At 46.3% G+C, this 21346-nt stretch overlaps 1 protein-coding gene across 2 annotated transcripts in view; it reads left to right on the top strand.

The window, feature by feature from the left end:
* CEP192 (centrosomal protein 192) overlaps positions 1-21346 on the top strand; it is a 341693-nt gene that overhangs the window by 31286 nt on the left and 289061 nt on the right. For both annotated transcript variants that reach the window (XM_077492401.1, XM_077492400.1), the window contains exons 3-4: positions 17680-17805; positions 18554-18675. In XM_077492401.1, the coding sequence (XP_077348527.1) occupies positions 17680-17805; positions 18554-18675 (248 nt within the window). The remainder of the gene's footprint in view (positions 1-17679; positions 17806-18553; positions 18676-21346) is intronic.

Genomic DNA, 21346 nt, shown 5'->3' with positions numbered 1-21346 from the left:
GGTTCCAAAATTGGATTCCGCTTTCTCACAGGTCTCGGCATAAACTGACCTCGCCTTTTGAATATATGGGCACACTAAAGGAGCCCATGGACAAGAGGATGGACCTGCTTCTTATGGTCCTGGCAATCGGTGATGAACAATCCTGAAGCCAGCAATGGCAACGACATTTATAACATTGAATTAACCAGATTGAAGGCCCATGTTACTGCAGATTCCCTAAAACAGTAGATTTTGGACTCCTTTACGACTTTATCTGCAGCCGTATCCTATATTGCGGATGCCTCGGCAGAATCTATACGCATGTCGGCCAGGTCCGCAGTGTTAACGAACTCTGCTAGGAGGGCCTTATGGCTAAAAACCTGGCTCAAGGACGTGGAATCAAAAAACAGGCTATGTACCTTTCCTTTTGCAGGGGATTTGCTGTTTGGTCCTGAACAAGAATCCATTCTTGACCAAATGGCTGATTAAAAAAAGAAATCGTTTCTGGTAAAGAAGCAAGTGCAGACCCGTAAGCATTTTTTTTCTCTATCGTTCATTGGACACAGCAGCTCTTCTTGACCTTAGGGTTATATCGCCCCTTTAGGAGAGGACTAGGCAGAAAGTGTTAAAACCAGCAACACTTGCACAGTACCACCCAGGGGCCAGTCCTACTAGCTATAATCCCACACACTACATCCAGCAGCTCAGTTTTTTTATGCCTGGTATAGGAGAAGGAACTGGCTCCCGATAGGACCATTGGTCCTGGGAATTTCTTTTTTCTTCATTTTTGATTCCTGTGATCTTGAATCCACATCTGGGCTTGGTGACAGGCTGTATAATATAGAGCCTTGTAGTCTCCCCAGCCTGGCCATTGAGCATGAGCAGGCCCTAGCTACGCGCTGTGTCGGCCACTACATGCCCCATCTATTCCAGAGCCGGCCGGTGAGCTATATGACCGGGCTACTGCTGTCTGTGTCAGTGTGCTGTGGCCGGCAGCCACCCGGTACTGCTCGGGTGATGGGTCTGTCTGTGGAATGTGTCCAGCAGTTCCTGCAGGAGGGGCAAGTATGGTTCCCCCTTTCTCGGCAGGATGGAGCAGCTGGGCATTCCCTGGGAGGTTGACTAAGGGGGTCTCTCACTCTTTCTTCTCTCCCTGTCCTTTCCCTCCTTCCCATGTCATGGGCCGCTGTTTGACTGGGCACATGGAAGTGCGGTGTGGTAGCCACAGCTTATTTCCCTTTTTTTTTTTTTTTTTTTTTTGCCTTCAGCCATTTTCTAGTAGTTCGGCCAGTTTCTTAGTGCTCTCCTCAGACGTGTTTTGCTGAGGTGGCTATTTTCTAGTAGCCTCAGGTGGTTTTGCCTCTAGCACTGGGCGCTTGTTTCCTTCTAGAACAGCGTGCTTCCAAACGGACACCTTGTGGAGGGCACAGGGGAGAGCAGACAACTTCAGCAGCACAGCGCATTACCTGGGTCAGGATTGTGAGTCCTGCGGTGGGGCCCCCTCAGTCTGCGCAGCTAGGAGGGTAGACTTCTGTGTGCCTTGCCTTAGGTCCCTAAGTGGTGACAGGCGAGTGTGGGTCAGCATGGTGTCAGAAGCTGTAATTTCTTCGACAGACATCCCTGTGATTCTGGAGGCCTTTGTTGCCAGGGTGGAAGTGGTGTATGGGCACAAGGGGATAAAAAAACGCCCCCACCGTCTTCTGGGGAAAGCTCTAATTCAGACTCGGGTCCTGCTGTGACTGGCGGCCCCAGTTCTGGTGTATCAGAGGATGCGGACCAGGATCGTTTGGACAGTGAGGCTGACTCTGTGTCCGGGTCAGCACAGGAAAAAGCGCTATTTGGTGCACTTATCACAGTGGTGCAGGATACCCTAAAGATGGAGGATAAGGCGGGGGCAATTTACAGAGGTGTCGGTCCCATTCGGGTCCCACAAGGCGGCCCGCATGGCTAAGGTGTTTCCTTGCCCAGTGTCAGGGCTGGCTTAGCCCTTCTTCCTCTGTGCTGGCCACTCAGCTTTCGGCTAATTGCCAGCTCTCTTCTCTTTCCACAGTTACCAGTTTTTCCCGATGATGCTCGTCTGACCTGCCTATTTAAAGCCTTCCAGCTCACTCTTTCCTTTGCCTTCACGTTGGTCACATCACTAGGAACCATCTCCTACTGTTTGTTTCAAGACTGGCTTGCTGACATCCCTCCTGGCTTCTATCCTGCTTGCAGTTGCTCTGCTTGGATCCCTGATGTCTGGACTGGCTGACTACCCGATCTGGCTACTGGACTCTGGCTATGCTTGACTACGCTTTTCCCTATTTACCTTTTTTATTTTTATTAATAAACAAGTGTGCTTTGATTGTACTTCTGTCTCTGTCTGTTTCATGGTTCCTGACACCCAGCTTATTTTGGCAAGTTTATTTACGAGGAGTGGGGATAACTGCAGCAGGCCTTTTTAGTCCCGAAACGCATGGTTGTGCGATACCGCTTTGAGGAGAGTTTGCTGTAGAAATTGACTTCTCCTCTGATTGTTGCGCCCCCCCCGGTGGATGGGAATCCTGCTTTCAAGGATCCTGCTGACAGAAGGGCCGAGGCAATTGCCTGGTCCATGTTTACCATGGTGGGGTCAGCATTGCGGCCAGTGTTGGCCACGGCCCTGGTATCGCAGACGCTGACTGAATGGGCTAAATTTTTGCACTGTGAATTGGAGCTGGCAGACCAGTTGGTGCATTGACTTAACTAGGTCTTTGATGTGGCCTTAGATACAGCCCACTTGCTCTCTAGAGCCTCAGTATTGGCAGTAGTGCTACGTCACCTGATTTGGCTGAAATGCTGGTCTGCGGACCAGGCATCTAAGAAAGCACTGGCGGACTTGCCCTTCCAGGGAGAGAGGCTATTTGGAGCGTTGCTGGATGACATTGTTAAGAATGTTACTGGAGGTAAGAGTTTGTTGCTCCCACAGGCCAAGAAAGGTAAGGAGCCACACCGCAGGCAAGGGCCCTCCTTTTCCACTGAGAACCGGATTTTTTGTCCGCCCAGTCCAACAAGGTGCCTGCTGAGGGACAAAAGCGTCCCTGATTTCGCAAGCCAAACAAGCCTGTGAACAAATCTGTTACCGATTTGAAGGTTTCCCCCGCCCGACTCTCAGGTGTGGGGTCTCCTTCGGGAGTTTACAGCTCAGTGGACCTTCCTGCTTTCTGACCAGTGGGTCTGCGAACTTGTTTCCTCAGGGTACAAGTTTCTTTCTTGTCTGCCAAACAGATTTTTATTTATTTTGCCCTAACCACCATCTTCTTCCAGCTCAATGGGAGGCCCTGTTTGGAGCAGTACAGGACCTGCTGTTGCGCGGGGTGATAGTACCTGTACCGACGCCGGAAAGGTTTCAGGGATTCTACTCCAATCTGTTTGTAGTCCCAAAGAAGGAAGGGGTATGTCCGGTCCTGGACCTCAAGGCCCTCAACAGCTTTGTGACAGTACATAGGTTCAGGATGGAATCAGTTCGCTCAGTGATTGCTATACTCCATCAGGGGGATTTTCTGGCATCCCTGGACATCAAGGGCGCATACTTGCATGTCCCCATATGCATCAAGCATCTGAAGTTTCTGCGATTTGCGGTTGGGGACGAGCACTACCGATTTGTAAATCTCCCTTTTGGCCTGGTCTTGACACCGAGGGTCTTCACCAAGGTGCTAGCCCCAATTTTGGCTTTGAGGTAGCGAGGGATCGGAATCGTGGCTTACCTGAACGACTTCCTTCTGAGGGCAGCTTCCACCTCAGAATTAAGGGAGGATGTGGCAATCGCCATGCAAACTCTTCGGGAGTTTGGTTGGGTACTGAACCTACAGAAGTCAGTGTTGGTGCCGACTCAACGCCTGGAGTACCTGGGCTTGTTTCTGAACTCCTCAGAGCCGAGAGCCTTTCTCCCTTCTGACAAGTTGCAAGTGGTCGTCGCTGCGTTTTTGCATGCGAGTCCTGGGTCTCATGGTAGCCACTTTTGAGGCGGTACCGTATGCTCAATTCCACACTTGAGTCTTGCAAAAGTAGATATTGTCCAAATGGGACAAATCTCCGTCGTCCCTGGATTGTCAAATTCGGGTGAGCCAGCTAGTCAGGGATCTGGTGGCTGAGGTCACCGGCCCTTCCATCCGGGAAGTCGTTCTTCCTCTTCGTTGGACGGTGATCACAATGGACGCCAGCCTGACCGGTTGGGGGGGAGTTTGGGACGTACAGTCAGCCTAGTTGGGTCGGTGGACCCAGGAGGAATCCCGCCTGCCGATTTTAAATGTACTGGAGCTTTGGGCAGTCAGGTGGTGCCTATCCACATGGTCAGAGGCTGCAGGGGTGCCCGGTCAGGATCCAGTAGGACGGACTCGCTGTTTGTATCGTGGCTGGTCCAAACAAGGGACTGGCGGTCTCATCGGCCACCATCTCTCAGTGGATCAGACAGATTGTAGTTCAGGCTTATGCCATAAGGGGACGAGCGCCTCACTTTCACGTCATTGGGGCATTCTACCAGGGCACTTGGTGCTTCTTGGGCTTTCCGACATCAAGCGTCTGTTTCTCAGGTGTGTAAGGCGGCGACCTGGCTGTCCGTTCACACTTTCTCAAAATTTTACAAGGTTGATGTGAGTGCATCTTTGAATGCTTGCTTCGGCCGCAAGGATTTACAGGCAGCTTTTTAAGGTTGCAACTCCTCCGTTGAGGATCTCTGGTTGTTATGGATGGAGTTATTGTTTGCTGTTCCCACCCCTCGTTTCTTTGACACTGCTTGGGGACATCCCTAAGGTCAACGAGCTGCTGTGTCCGTCAATGAATGATAGAGAAAATAGAATTTTTGTACTCGCCATAAAATCCTTTTCTCCAGTCATCTTCCAGGACGGCACACCTGAGAGATGACTGGTCCACCTGACAGGAAACACAATCAACAACGAGTTTAAAAGTCCCCACCCCTCCCTCAGACCCTCAGTTCTTGATTGTGTTTCCCACAGGATGACAGCGAAACCAAGTTTCTTTCTAAAAGTTTTTTCCTTGGGGTCTGGGACCCCGTGTTTTTCTCGTGAGGTTCTTTTTTTTTTTTAGGGACTTGAACAGACAGGGTCTGTGGTGCTCCCTTGTATACCCCCAGGAGAAATCTTGGGGGGGTTTTCCTCACTCAAGGTCTCCTTAGGGAGCCTTGTATGAGCCTCGTGGGACAGGGGAGTTGTCCCAGTAGGCTATTCCCCTGTTGTATTGGCCTACCTGCACATTCGTTGGTGGAGTGGTGAGGTGATGCCTTTCCTTATGCGGACGCGGATGGCGTGCGTTCCAACGCACAGCGCATGTCCGGAAGTCCAAGGGCGTCACTTCCGGGTATCGAGTTCCGGAAGTTGAGATGGCTGGACGCACCGGCGTGCGTTCCAGCCTCAGTGCGCAGGACCGGAAGAGGCCGTGCGTCATTTCCGGGCGACGGACCTCCTTAAAGATGGCGCCGATCGGCGCGTTTTTTCAAACAGAACGGGTGTGCTGTAATACACCCAGTCTCCTCGTCCTGCAAGACGCTTTCCTGACACTTGGAAAAGACAACAAGGGGATGCTCGAGACCTGATCCAGCGATCCTGCAGGGCAGCAAATCGCCATGGAAGAGGAAGGTCCGTCTGAGCAGACAGTCGTTGAGGTCGCCACTGGGGGTGAGTGATCCAACTTTATTTAGGGGCAGGGTTCTCGGGGTAGAGCTCCTGTGCCCCTTTTAGGACTTGTGTAGCTAAATTGTCTATTTTTTGACTATTCCCAGGGACCGAAAGCTCTGCCCAGGGGTCAGCTGCTAGGTCTAAGGGGAAGGTTACTTCAAAGTCCAGGCGTTGTGGTTACTGTAACGCTAAGTTAGCACCACACCACTCCAAACCTTTCTGCGATCGATGTATCATCAAGCTCGCAGGCAGGGAGACCGCTCAGGTCGTGAAGGAATGTAGGGCCTTACAAGCAGAAATGTTGGCTACCCTTCAAACTTTTCAGTCCACCCTTGTGAAGGGTTTGCAGGAAGTACCGTCAGAGAGAGAGAGACTCCTCAGTTACAGGAAAACCTTTCCACATCTTATGCGGAAAGTTCCCAGGGCCAAGTCTCCCTATTATCTGAAGTGGAGGAAGGCCAAGTACCAGATTGTAGTTCTGGAGAGGAAGATTCAGACCAAGATAGCCAGGGGGAGGCTAAGCTTGGGGGATTTTTGTTCCCGAGTGAGGACATGGAGGGTTTATTAAAAGCCATTTACGCCTCAGAAGATATTCAGGTTCCCTCTGCTCAAGTCTCAGCTCAAGATAGAGTATATAGAGGTTTAGGAAGGTTACAGACCAAGACCTTTCCCATCCACCAGTCTCTGAAGGAGATAATCCTTAGAGAATGGAAGGAACCTGAACGCAAGCTTCTCAAACTGAAAGCTTGGAAAAGGAGGTGTCCCTTTAAAGATGAGGAGGAGGGAAAAAATTTTTAAAGCTCCTCGCCTGGATGCAGCCTTAGCGCAAGTATCTAAGAGGTCCGATTTGTCCTTTGAAGATTCCGGAAATATCCAGGATCAGATGGATAGAAAGTCGGAAACTTTACTCAAAAGAGCCTGGGAGGCGAATGCGGCAGCAATGGCGCCTGCCCTAGCTTCCGCCTGTGTAGCCAGAAATGCTGACACCTGGCTGGGCAAATTAATGGATCATGTTTCCCGCAGTAGGGAGGCTAAAGAGATTGTAGACTCGCTGGAAGTAATCAGTCGAGCAGTAGCATATGTGGCAGATGCAGCTGTAGAAACTGTTAGGACCACAGCTAAAGCAGCAGCACTTTTGAACTCTTCCAGGAGAGCTCTATGGGTCAAGACCTGGGATGGGGATTTTACTTCCAAGTCTCGCCTATGCGGCATCCCCTTTGAGGGTTCCTTGCTGTTTGGTTCAGGCCTAGATCAGGTTTTGTCCCGATCTACGGAGAAGGGCAAGAAATTTCCTGTAAGGCCCAAGAAAGAAAGGGGTAAGAAATTTTTTCGAGGCCCCTATTCAAAGACCCATCATAAGGGGAAAACTGAACCAAGGAGGAAATGGAACTTGGGGAAAGGAAAAGAAAAAAGTGCAATTCTTTTCTCCAGCTCCGGAGCCTCTCAGAAAGAAGGTAAATGACGCCACCGTAAAGGTAGGCGCAAGACTCAGCGAATTCCTTCCACAGTGGGAAAGGATTACGCAGAGTCCATACATTCTAAACCTTTTAGAAGTGGGGTACAGACTGGAATTTCAGACCCATCCCCCACAGGAATTTCTGGTTACTTTTCCTCCCAGGGACCCAACCAAGGCAGAAGGGTTACTGAAAAATCTAAAGGAGCTAGCAGAGCAAAGGGTTATTACTCCAGTACCAACCAATCAGCTTACCCAGGGTTTTTACTCGCACGTATTTGTGGTTCCAAAACCCTCAGGAAAATTTCGGTTGATAATAAATTTGAGAAGACTCAACCGTTACCTGCTTCACAAGAAGTTCAGGATGGAGAGTATTTACTCAGTAAGAAAGCATCTGCAGAGAGGAGTCTTTATGGTCACCCTGGACCTAAAAGACGCTTATCTACACGTACCCATTGCTCCCGAACACCAGAAGTACCCACGCTTGGCAGTTTGCATACAGCAGAGGATACAACACTGGCAGTTCAGGGCTCTTCCCTTTGGGCTGGCGGCAAGTCCAAGGATATTCACAAAGGTGTTAGCCGAAGTAGTGGCATACCTACACCTGCAGGGGATAGGGTTAATACCCTACCTGGACGACTTGCTGATCTACAGTGTGGATCAGAGGCAAGCAGTAATAGACAGAGACATCGTGTTGGAAACTCTGGAGACCTTGGGCTGGATGGTCAGTCAGGAGAAGTCCTCACTGACTCCATCTCAGTCCAAGCTATACCTAGGCTACCTGTTAGACTCGCAGGCACAGAAGGTATTCTTACCAACAGAAAAGGTAACGAAGGTCCAGAAGGCGGTTGTCACCCTTCTCGAAAGAGGAGAAGCCTCTCTGAGATATATAATGAGATTGCTGGGCCTCATGACGGCCTGCATTCCGGCAGTAACCTGGGCACAACTCCATTCTCGGGAGCTTCAGTCTTTTCTACTTGCCTCATGGGGAGGAAAAAGAGAAACATTAGAGAACAGAGTACCCATCACAGAGGAGGTATCTCGTTCTCTGCGGTGGTGGCTCGACCCACAGAATTTGTTGAATGGTCGCCCCTGGTCTCAGGTAAACCCTTTGGTCTTAACCACGGACGCCAGCGCCTGGGGTTGGGGGGCTCATCTGGGAGACCGATATACCCAGGGGTCCTGGAACCACAGCCAAGCCAGGGAGTCTTCCAATTTCAGGGAGCTTCTGGCAGTAGGCAAAGCCCTAGACTATTTCCGAGAGGAACTGCAGGACAGGGAGGTTCAGGTCCTCTCGGACAACCTGGTCACGGTGGCATACCTAAACCACCAAGGAGGGACAAGGTCGGACAAACTAAGACGGTTAGCGCAACAGATCCTTGTGAAGGCAGAAAGGAGGGTCCTTTCACTGTCAGCGATTCATATAAAGGGCTCACTCAATCTGCAAGCAGATTTTCTAAGCAGACAGCCCATCCTTCAAGGGGAATGGGGATTGAGCAAAGAAATCTTCTTCCTGGTGTGCAAACATTTTGGCAAGCCAGAAATAGATTTGTTCGCTTCCCGGGAGAATGCGAATGTTCTCAGGTTTTTCTCCCTTTACAAGGATCAAGAAGCAGAAGGGATAGACGCTCTTGTACAAGTGTGGGATTTCAGACTGGCTTATGCCTTTCCCCCATTGGTGCTCCTTCCCAGAGTCCTACAAAAATTAACCTACTCAAGGTCAGTCCTGATACTGATAGCACCCTGGTGGCCCAAGAGAGTTTGGTTTCCCACCATTCAGAGTCTCGCGATAGCTCCCCCGCTGCGTCTGCCGGTGCAACGAGACCTACTCAGTCAGGGTCCAGTCTTTCACCCCGACCCGGGTCGTCTCTCTCTGACAGCATGGCTATTGAAAGGGAAATACTCCGAGACAGGGGCTGTTCGGAAAAAGTGATAGATACTCTTCACCTCAGTAGGAAAGACGTCACCAGAAAGATTTATGCAAGGGTCTGGAAAGTCTTCTCCCACTGGCTACAGTCTAAGGAGGGGGCTCTCCAGATGATACCCACCATCCTAGACTTTCTTCAGGAGGGGGTGGACCAGGGTTTGGCAGTTAGCACCCTAAAGGTCCAGGTGGCAGCCCTGTCCGTGTTTTTTGATAGGAAGCTAGGACAGGAGCCGCTAATAAAAAGATTTTTGTCGGCCAGGGAAAGGGTAGTTCCAGTTAGGTCGGTCAGTTGCCCTCCATGGGATCTGTCCCTGGTATTAGATGCCCTAACAAGGGGGCCTTTTGAGCCGGTGGCTCAAATTTCGGTTAAGCTTTTATCATTTAAGTTGGCCTTCCTCCTGGCTATCACTACGGCCAGGAGGGTGAGTGATATACAGGCTCTGTCGATTAAAGAGCCGTTTTTGCGCATCCTAGAGGATAGGGTAATCCTCACTCAGGATCCTCTTTATTTGCCAAAGGTAGCTTCATTATTTCACAGAACACAGGAGATTATTCTCCCGTCCTTTTGCCAGAATCCTAAGAATAAGGAAGAGGAAAGATTTCATTTCTTAGATGTCAGGCGTTGTCTCCTAGTCTATTTAGAAAGGGTGAAGGACTTTAGGAGATCCAGTCATTTATTGGTCACTTTTTCAGGGAAGAAAAAGGGTCTTCAAGCTTCTAAGTCTACGATAGCTAGATGGGTTAGACAGACCATATCCATCGCTTATAGACAGGCAGGTAAACCAGTACCAACCCGCCTTAAGGCGCATTCAGCTAGATCCCTAGCGACCTCCTGGGCAGAGAGGGCAGGCGCCTCAATTGACCAGATCTGCAAGGCAGCAACATGGACGAGCCATAGAACATTTCTGAGGCACTACAGAGTGGAGCTGTTGTCCCCTCAGGATTTGGCATTTGGCAGGAAGGTCCTACAAGCGGTTGTCCCGCCCTAAAGGTAGGCCTGAACTTCTTGCTTATCCTCTCAGGTGTGCCGTCCTGGAAGATGACTGGAGAAAATGACCAGTTACACTTACCGGTAACGTCTTTTCTAGGAAATCTTCCAGGACGGCAGGCCTACTCCCTACCCTTGTTTTATTGGTGATATATTAATTCTTCACAGAATGTTCCCTCTGACACTGGTGTGGGATTTTCTTTACCATAACTGAGGGTCTGAGGGAGGGGTGGGGACTTTTAAACTCGTTGTTGATTGTGTTTCCTGTCAGGTGGACCAGTCATCTCTCAGGTGTGCCGTCCTGGAAGATTTCCTAGAAAAGACGTTACCGGTAAGTGTAACTGGTCATTTTCTCTGAAGTTAATTTGAAGGACACCACAGCACCCACCCCTCCTATTTCTGTTTGTACTGCTTTTGACAAACTGAGCTGCTGGATGCAGTTTGACCGATTTTTTTTTTTTTTTTTTTTTTTTTTTTTTTTTTTATATAGCCAGTAGGACTGCCACCTGGGCGGTACTTTGCAAGTGTTGCTGTTTAACACTTTCTGCCTAGTCCTCTCCTAAAGGGGTGATATAACTCTAAGGACAGCGCGAAGGGAAAACACAGAGGAAAAGGAAACCATGGTCTTTACAAAGGTAGGAGTGGTGTGCTCTTCAATCCTCCTGCGACTTCTGGAAAGCTGCAGTGACTCCTCTCTTGGTCGGGGGAAGACTTCAGGAATTTCCTTCACAGTGGAGAGGCATTACATCACACCAGTTTAATTGTAAACTTTTTCTCCCTGGGATCTAATTCACAGATGAACCTCCAAAAAAGATTCTTGGTGACAAACGCCCCAAGGGATCCAACCAAGGCTCTCGCCATGAAGTTCTGATCCCTACTGGGGAGTTGTTCCAGGGTTTCTATTCGCACGTGTTTCTCGTTCAGAAACCCTCCAGGAAATTTCCATCTCATCCTAAATATCAAGATGCTTAATTGATCGGTAGAGTACAGAATGTTTCGGATGGATTCCATAAACCACCTAAACCAAGGGTGCTACATGGCATCGATAGATTTACATTATGCCTAACTCCACATGCCAATTCCTGCCGGGTACCGGAAATATCCGAGGTTGGCATTAACAGTAGGGAAGAAGGTGGTACACCTGCAGCTCAGAGCACTTCCGTTTGGCCTGTCATCGTCCCCAAGAGTGTTCACGAAGGTAATGGCTGAAGTGTTGGCACCTTTTGCATCTAGAAGGAATCTGTGATTCCTTATCGGGGCGACTTGCTGTTTTTCGCTCAAACCAGAGAAGTGCATCATAAGAACTTGGTCAGAGCTCGTGCTCACCTAAAATCCATAGGATGGATCTTAAACCGCCAAAAGTCTAATCTGAGTCCCTCGCGGGAGGTGTTATTCTTGGGTTTCAGTATCGACTCAGTAGAGCAAAAGGGTTTTTCTTCCAGAAGAAAAACAAGAAGTTTGGAAGTGGTGTCATGTCTGGTCAGCTCCTGTCCATCAGGAAGATCATGTCAGCATTGGGAACATGGACCTCTTCCATGCCGGTAATTTCAGTGGGCAAGGCACCACTTCTGACCTCTGCCAAGTTTTTGGTTAACCTGGGATCACCATCAAGATTCACTGGACTCGCTAGTGAAGGTCCCCACCACAGAGTCTTTGGTGGAAGAACCAGACAAGGTATTCAGCAGATCTGTTTATGGTCCTTGCCAAGCCAAGTAAGATGCCAGCTCCTGGGGTTGGGGGGCCTCACATGAGTGGTCGGTCGAGCTCAGGGCTTGTGGTCCACAAGAGAAGCAGTAAGTTCATCAAATTGGAAGGATCTAAAAGCAATAGAAATTGCCTTATTGACATTTGCCAAGAAGTTCAGGGACTGCATATACAGATTCTGTCAGACAACGCTACGATAGTGACCTACATAAAGAGACAGGGGAGCACCAGAAGCAGAGCTCTTCAGTGCCTAGGAAGCATTCTAAGATGGGGCAGAGCTTCATACTCTATCCTTGTCTGCGGTTCACCTAACGGGGACTCTAAACAGGGTAGCAGACTTCTTCAGCAGAAACCAGGTATATAAAGCATAGTGGCGATTGAACCTAGATATCTTCCATATGATCGTGAAGAAATGGTTGCCGCCAAGAGTGGATCTCTTTGCGACACAAGTGTCTCTCCTTCTCTCTGAAGAACGAGTCCTGCCTGGGGTTTGATGCTCTGGCACACAGTTGGAAATTTTCACCTCCTGCTACGCTTTTCCTCCTTTTCAGCTTATCCTTTGTTTCATAACAAAAATCCGGAAAAGAAGATATAACTGTAATCTTCATTGCTCCCTTCTGGCCCAAGAGGGCTTGCTTTTCCTTTCTTCTACAGATGAAACTTGAACCATATTGGCATCTTCCGTTGAGGCAAGACCTGCTGATACAAGGTCTCTTGCTTCACCAGGACGTAGCAAAGCTAAAACTCGCAGCTTGGCTCCTGAGGAGCAGCATTTGAGGAGAAAAAGATTTTCGGATGGGTTGGTTGCTACCTTCCTATCTAGCAGTGTTACCAGAGGAATTTATTCCAAAGTCTGGAAAATGTTTTCAACTCTTGGTGCACAGCATCCGGCAGATCCTTAAATAAGATTTCTTCTATCCTGGGGTTCCCGCAAGAAGGAACAGACAAGGGCCTAGCTGTCAGTACCCGTCAAAGTTGAAGTTGCCGCACTAGGGGATATTTTCGGAAAAAATCTATCTGATCAGAACCTCTAGTGATCAGATGCTTTAAACCCACACCGGTAGTGATCAGAAGCTGTCCAAAGTGTGACTTATCAGTAGTTCTACAGGCACTGACCAGGGAACCTTTCCAACCAATTAGTTTAATCTCCCTGAAACTGATTTCATTTGAAAGTTTTTTTTTTTTTGTGGCTGTAACGACAGCTCGAAGAATTGGTGAGCTGCAAGCATTGTCAATCGGAAACAGATCTTCATTTTTTGCTGTATGTCGCTTCGGTTCAAAATCGAGCTCAGACGATTCTTCCTACGTTTTTGTTCTAATCCATCAGGTAAGAAGGAAGAAGAATTCCATACCTTGAATGTTAAGAGAAATCTTAAGTTACCTGGAATGCCACGAAGGACTTTAGGTGTTCAGACAAATTATTTGTTTAATTTGCTTATAATAAAAAAAGAAGAGCTACCAGAGAAACCATTGCAAGATGGTTGAGTGGCTATCTCAGAGGCCTATTCCCTTACAGGCCAGGAGAGTCCAGTTGGTATTCAAGCACAAATCTACAAGTGTTTTGGCGGTGGGCAGAAAAAGCTGGTGCCACCCCTTAACAAATCTGTAAGGCAGCTACATGGACAAGTCTGACTATCTTTGCCTGTCATTATAGGTTAGACCTGCTGATGACCAGGCTTTCAGAAGTAAAGTCTTACAGGCTGTTGTCCCACTCAAAATGGGATAAGTCTCAATTATCCTCTCGGGTGCTGTCCTCAAAGAAGATTCCGGAAAATTTTAAGTTTGACTTGCCGTAATTTGTTTTCCAATAGTCATTCGGGACAGCAGTAACCTACCCTTTTACTCTGTGGCTGTAAATACTGTCGCTTATGTGTTGCGGTCGGGGCTGGAGCTTCTCTACAAACAACGATGGAAGCGATGTGGAGGCCTCCTGATGATAACAATTTTATTGGGGTGTTTTCTTGTGGGAGGAGGAGCCATGATCTCTCGGGTGCTGTCCTGAAAGACTATTGAAAATTCAAGTTAGACTTACCAGTAACTTGTTTTCTAATAGATTTGTGAGGTGTTGCTGCAAGTCTTGGAGTGAGAGGAGCAATTCTAACACAATAACTAGCATTTAAAATATAATTTAAACCCAGGGTGGATAAAAATCAATTCCTATTTTATTCATTTTTACACTTTTTTTACTCCCAAAAAAAAATAAAAATAAATAAATCTATCCTAAAGATGTTTTTTCTATTTTAAGATGCATTAATAATTTAGTTTATTCAGCATGAAATTGAGCTTGGTTATGTAGCATGAGGCTGTATGTTCTACAATATTTACATTTTTGGAAAACTCATTCATTAAATGCAAGCTGAGATAACATGAACTGCATTCACATCATTTCACAGTAACAACGATATAAACCAAAGTTCAGGAATATCCCTTTTTATCCTATTTTGCAAATCTATGTACATTACTGTATGACTGAATTGGTTCTCATATCGCCGTTTTACTAACCAGACAGCTTATCCTAAATAGGAAAGCTTAATTTTGTTTACTAATATTAAAGATTCTAACTACCAGAAAGAAGTCCCTGAGTTGGAGCACCCGTTATTTCAGACCCATCATGGCAGCGCCTGTTAGTGGGCATCCACTCACCTGCTGCCACCACATACCTCACCTTGTGTAACTGACGACTCGCTGACAGTCCCATTGACTTTAATGGGATGGCTGGTGATATAACAGTTGGTCAGAAGAGGAGCTGCTGCCGGACAGAGATGACAGTTGCTCTTTAAAATTTTGATTTAAATCTAGCCTTTTTACTAATGATTTAAATCAAATCCACCCTGATTATACATTCTCAAAATGGTCACATTTCTAAAGAGGAAAATCTTTCAATTGAAGCAAGAGTGTTAACCCCCCCCCTCTTTTTGAAGTAAAGTCATTTTAAAATGTGTCGTCCCCCCCCCCCCCCCCGACAAGAATGGTCAACTGATATTCGAGAGGTCGCAACCACCACAATAGCCGATGAAGGGGAGAGAGAGAGCTGTAGAAATAAAAGCAGATGGCAGGCATAAGCAGATCGGCCGCTGCCGTTAGAGGTCGGCAGCGGTGTAAGCAGTTAGCTGAGGAGGGACAAGTAGAGACAGCACTCGAGGAGTCGTATGGGGCAGCTTCCAGAGGAGAGTGGAGAAAGAATGGCTTTCTGGATAATTGCTGCTCGAGCATGCGCCATCAGAATAGCAACCCTACAGAGTATCGGCTGCTGACTTTTGGTTGCCACTAAGGAAGAGCAAGTCCATAGAGACGCCGTGATCAGCCTGGCATTTTCTTTTAGACCCTTTTCACACTGGGGCGTTTTTTTCAGGCGCTTTAGCGTTAAAAAAGCGCCTGTAAAGCGCTTGAAAGAAACCTCATCTGCAGTCCCAATGTGAAAGCCCAAGTGCTTTAAGAGCCCTTTTCACAAGGTCAGCGTCCGAAAAACGATCGTAAAGCGCAACTTAAACTAGCAGCGCTTACCAGCGTTTTTCGAGCATTATTGGGGCGCTTTTTAACCCCTGCTAGTGACCAAATAAAGGGTTAAAAGCGCCCACAAAACGCTGCTGCCAATAGTGCTTTTCAGGCATTTTACAGGCGCTTCCCATTGATTTCAATGGGAAAGGGCACTTTAGGAGCGTTGTATTCGCTGCTCCAAAAGCGCTGCAAAGAAGCTGCTTGCAGGACTATTTTTTTATTTTTTTTTGATGCCCTGCCAGCGCAGTGCCTTAGTGTGAAAGCCCTCGGGCTTTTACATTGGGATTGCAGTTGCGGCTTCTTTCAGGCACTTTTTTTTAAAGCTGAAGCGCCCCTGAAAAAACGCCCAGTGTGAAAGGGATCTCCGTGTGAAAGCACTCGGGCTTTTACATTGGGATTGCAGTTGCAGCTTCTTTCAAGCGTTTTACAGGCGCTTTTTTTAACGCTAAAGTGCCTGAAAAACGCCCGAAAAACGCCCCAGTGTGAAAGGGGTCTTAGACCCCTTTCACACTGGGGCATTTTTCAGGTGCTTTAGTGTTGAAAAAAGCACCTGTAAAGCACATGAAAGAAGCTGCAACTGCAATCCCAATGTAAAAGCAGAGTGCTGTCACACTGAGATCCCTTTCACACTGGAGCGTTTTTCAGGCTCTTTAGCTTTAAATGAAAAGCGCCTGAAAGAAGCCGCAACTGCAATCCCAATGTAAAAGCCCGAGTGGGTTCACACCGAGGAGCTGCGCTGGCAGGGCCTCAAAAAAAGTCCTGCAAGCAGCTTCTTTGCAGCGCTTTTGGAGCGGTGAATACAACGCTCCTAAAGCCCCCCTTCCCATTGAAATCAATGGGAAGCTCCTGAAAAGCGATATTGGCAGCAGCGTTTTGTGGGCACTTTTAACCCTTTATTTGGCCACTAGCAGGGGTTAAAAGCGCCCCAATAACGCTTGAAAAACGCTGGTAAAGCGCTGCTAGTTTAAGTGGCACTTTGCAAGCGTTTTTCGGGTGCTGACATTGTGAAAGGGCTCTTAAAGCACTTGGGCTTTCACATTGGGATTGCAGATGAGGCTTCTTTAAAGCACTTTACAGGCACTTTTTTTTTAACGCTAAAGCGCCTGAAAAACGCCCCAGTGTGAAAGGGGTCTTAAGGAAGTTACTTGCTTAAGAGCTTTTTAACAGTGTTAGGCCTCTTTCACACTGATGTCCCGTTCAGGCCCGCCTGTCAGTTTTTCAGGCGGACCTGAACGGGTGCTCCATAGAGGTCTATGGAGCGTCGGATGTCAGCGGTGACATGTCCGCTGACATCCGACCCGCTCCGATCCGAAAAAGTGTAACGGAGGAAAAAGCTATTTTTCCATCCGTCTGCGGATCGGATCGGATGACGACGGGCACTGCGGTCCGTCGTCATCCGATCTCCCATAGGGGAGAGCGGCGCTGTGACAGGTCCGTCCCTGCGCAGTGTGCAGAGACAGACCTGTCATCTCCCTGCTCAGCGGGGATCGGCGGAGTGATCCCCGCTGAGCAAACGGATATCCACGGGGCGGATCAGAACTGATCCGCCCCGTGTGAAAGGACCCTTAGATTACATTTTTAAAAGTAATGCACACAATGTTTTTTTATTCACCATTCAACCCTAAACTGATTAAAGTGTTGACCATGGCAAACTAGGGTACTGAAAAAAAATAAAAATTACCATTACACAGATGTATGCAGATTTTAAATCTTGACGTGTTTGTTTACGATACGCAGCTTCATATTATAGTTCACCCAATGCATGGTGTTTGTGCACTAAAATTCATTCAAGTATATTTGTTTTAATTTTTTTCCTTTAAAAAAAAATTTGCATTTAATAAACTGCGCAAATATCATGTGATGTAAAAATTTGTAACCACCACCGTGTTCTTTTTTTCCTCCAAGGCCTCAGTTTTCAGAAATGTTTGAGGGTTCCAGTAACGTTCTAGCATAAGATTTTTCACGTATGACAAATTAGAAATTGCCCTGTTAGCTAAGTGATTAAATGTGCTCTATTTGCTGACTTTTTTGATTTATTATACTTATTTGTACTGTTTTGGCAAATTCTATCTTTGTCTTTAGATGAGTTTGTGTTGTCTAACTGTTTTTCAATATCTGTTACAAATGTACCAAATACACACTGTTAACATTATGTTGTGATACCTGAGCAACGTTTGCTCTATTTTTCTTTTTCACTCAGTGAACAAGAGACAATAGAGTTGGAGGGATGTAGTCCCTCCCTCTCTCTCCCCCTCTCCAAATAGGAGGGTTTAATATGGGCTGGCCACTTTTTTGTTGGTGTTTTCTGATCCTCCTGTAGGTGGCAGTATAACTCAAGTGTCTCCTTTCTTTTTCTTTTTCTTTTTCTTTTTCTTTTCTTTCTTTTCCCAAAAATCCAATTTTTTTTTTATCAAAGTGTCTTCCCCCAATTCATGTTGCCTTGTTATTAACTCTGTATTTTATTTCATTTTTTCCCTAGACTTTCAGATGTCCAGGCATCTTATCTAGAAAATGAAAAGTTACCAGCAACTACAGATCTGTTTACATTAAGCCACTCTGGTGGAGATCGACATGGAAAATTTGTCTTGAGCTTTAAGGATGATATGTAAGTAGCAAGATATCTTCAACTGCTGCCACCAGGTTCTGATTAGTGTGCATTGAGGACAGCTTAAAGCTTACACATTGAATAGTAGTCAAGTTTTTTTTGTACCCTCCTAGCAACAGACTGTTTTTAATGTAGGATTGCAATGGATGAACATATCATTTCAACCCAACATGAGAGGTTTTTCTAAAGTTCTATGCAATATTAGACTGGTTCAACCATTAACTTATGAGGTAATGTTTTAAGCCTCTTGGTTTAGGGTTGAGATAATCACGTTTTTTACTCTAGTGTTTTCCTTTAGGTAGACATTGTGAATCACAAAAAATTTCTGTGGTATCATACAAACAGTCCTTTAGGGCCAGTTCACATGCATGCGTGTTATATATCCAACTCTGTGCAGTAAGTCAGTTTTTTTCACCCATTCCCCTTTAGAGCCTATTAACAAGTATGGACTTGTGTTTTAATGATTTATGTTTTCCCATTTGTTTACTACCGCCATACTGCATCTGCATTCGTAGCTATGCATTGAAGTGTTTGGTGCTTTATTAACTGTGTTGACATGATTTAAGGGATTCCCATAAAATGCATATACAAATGGTGTTAATAACATGATTTGGCAAGCACCCTCTAGTTTGACTCCAGCTTTATGGCTTTCTTTTGGGAATCAATTGAAAAGTGATTCTAGAAAAAGCAGATTTGTTTGTTTGCATTATGATGGAAGCAGTATAATACAAACATTACTTTTTAACAGGGAGTACTTGGATACATTTATTGAAGCAAAAAATCAAGCGCATAATGCTGATGTAATGGACAAGTCATCAAAGGAGTCAAGTCATCTGGTTTTGGATTTCTTGCCTACGGAAAGAAATTATGGTATTTTTATTTGTTTAAATCCTAAAATCCTTTGTGTATAGTTTTTAAAGTGATTCTAAACAATTCTTTTTTATTTTTTTATTTTTTTTTATTATTATTAAAGTTGTACATACCTGCCCACTGCAAAGGTATTGCAAAAAGCAGTCCCTTGCCACCTCTTCTGGACTCCACCGCCTCACGCAAACAGTGCTCTCCACTCCTCCATCCACAAGAGCCCCCTCAGCAAGCTGTATTCCGAGGATGCACCCGTGTGGGTGTGCGTCCATAGAAAGCACACACAGCTTGACTCGTCCATGCCCCTCCCACTCCCTCCTTACGTGATCTGACAGACGTGGCTCCCTCTGCTGCCTGTGTCTTCTGTAAGAGGAAGATGGGAGAATGGGGCTGCTGTTGATGGAGGAGTCTTGTAAGTGTTGGTGGGTATTGTATAACAGTGGGACTTAATTTTATTTCTATTATAAATGATAGTGTTTTATTCCTGCGCTACCACTGGTGATCTATCAAATGTCAAGGGCTGCTGCTACTACCGGAATGGATCACAACGTATCCACTTAATGTGAAACTTAAAGCGGTTTTGTACAGAAAATTGCAAGTTCATCTTATTCAAATGGCTTTGGAACATAGATGCAGTTATGACCATTGAAATAAAATAATATGCAGTATTTACCTTTTTTATTTTTAATGTTTATGCCGACTTCCGGGCTCTCCTCCCATGGGAGTAGGTGTGTTTATGGTCTTCGCAATGGTCCCTGGGAACTTTTTTAGCCATTTCCCAGCAATCAGTGGGGGACACAGTCATGCCGAAATCTCGTGAGATTTCGGAAGGAGGACGCCGGTCACGTGACGAGGGCATGTCCGAAATTGCCATTTTGAAAGTGGGCAGGCAGCTCTATCTGCCATTACCACTATAGCACAGGAGGCAAGAGGAAGGAAAACAAAGAGGACACTCAATGAGCATGTGCGAGATGGAGCGGTGGATGCTGGGAGCTCAGCATCATCGCATCCAGGAAGTAAATGCCTGTGGGCTTCAAACACCCACAGTGAAAATGGAAACCGCCGGACTGCTTTTTTAAAAGTTTTCCTTAGCAATGAAATCGTCATGCCGGGAGTTAAATAGACGCAGATCGTGACTGCAAAGACACCGTAGGAATCGCCCGCCAGTGACACAGGTAAAAAAAAAAAAAAAAAAAAAAAATGGCAGCGGAATCCCGCTTTAAGATATGTTGGTATTGCGCTGCCCCTATATTAAATAACCCTCCGAGGGTGAGAAGTATAATGCCTAGTTACATAAATCAATAGTGTAATATAAAAATATATGTCTACTGAATAATATCAAAGTGCTACATTAAATACAATAAAATAAACACACCACAGAGGTGATTAGAATCCAAATAAATGAAAATCAAGTGAACAAAGGTAAATAACTAAAAACAGTCTCTTAAAAAATTACTATTTTGATAAAGTGCAGAGAAAATGCAAAAAAAAAAAGTAAACGCACTACAGAGTCAATTGAAAACCTCCACGGAAACACAACTGCTTCAATTGAGTGCAAAGCCAAAACACAGTGAATTGATCATAAAGTGCCAAGTGCGTCTTATAAATGTGCAAATAAGTAAACACTCTCCAGAGGTGATATAAGTGAACCACCCTAATAATAAACAAATGATATAAATGATATGATAGATTATATTTCTATTATGCATTAAAGTAAAAAAAAATGTTTCGACTTTAGAGCCACTTCAACTAACTTTTGCCCGCTGTATAGACAAATGTCAGGCGGGATTCTTCGTTCTGGGGTGACATCATACAATGTCATCCCAGAGTCTCATCATACCTGCGTGAAATTAACAAGGAAATTTCGGGAGTCGGCTATCCTCTCCTCACCTCACACTGACAGCATTTTCTCACAGGGGAAACCTGTACAGATAATTATGTCATAAATCATCAGTGCCAAATGGCGGACCTAGCTATGCTCTTGTGGCGAGGAGGGGTAAGGGGGTAGGACAGAGAAAGATTAAGGATTTTCACTAACTTAAAAGGAATTGCAAGGGACACATTTTACAGACTAAGTTATTCAATTTGTTAATGGGTCACTGGCTCAAAAGTGTACAGATCAAGACTTGTTTGATTATTTTTTTTTTTGCTCCCTGAATATAATTGTTTTAAAGCGAAAATAACTTCCACTCATCTGATGCTCCGCCGACACATTTGCCACCTTTTGGGGGGAGCAGATACTTGTTTTTGACAGGGACCCTGTTCCCACTTTTTCCGACTGTGGCGAGATGCATCAGAAGTCCAGCCCCCCTCCTCCTTCCCCTGCTGTCGGGAGAGCACAGCACGCATGCACAGTGGTGACCTGGCTTTGAAGCTGCATTGCCGGGTTCCCTTACTGGAAATGGCAGCGGCAGCACCCGACAGCCGACGGAAACATCAGCTGGAGTGCCAACATCGCTGGATTCCAGGACAGGTAAGTGTCCTATTAAAAACAAGCAGTTACAGTATGTTTATCTGCTGACGTTACTTTTTTTCTGGGGGGGGGGGGGGGAGGTGGATGACCCTGCTTTTAAGTATGGATGTCAAAAGGTACTAAAATGACACATGGCTGATTAGCTTTTATTTTCAGAAACCATTGTGAAGTACAAGCATATTTTCACTCGCACAGCTCCAATGC

The sequence above is a fragment of the Lithobates pipiens genome, unplaced genomic scaffold (genome assembly GCF_037356315.1).
Source record: "Lithobates pipiens isolate NorthernLeopardFrog02 unplaced genomic scaffold, aLitPip1_a1.2 Scaffold_19, whole genome shotgun sequence".
Taxonomy (NCBI): Eukaryota; Metazoa; Chordata; class Amphibia; order Anura; family Ranidae; genus Lithobates; species Lithobates pipiens.
The sequence above is the reverse complement of the archived record's forward strand: the minus strand, read 5'-3'. Positions and strand labels throughout refer to the sequence as shown.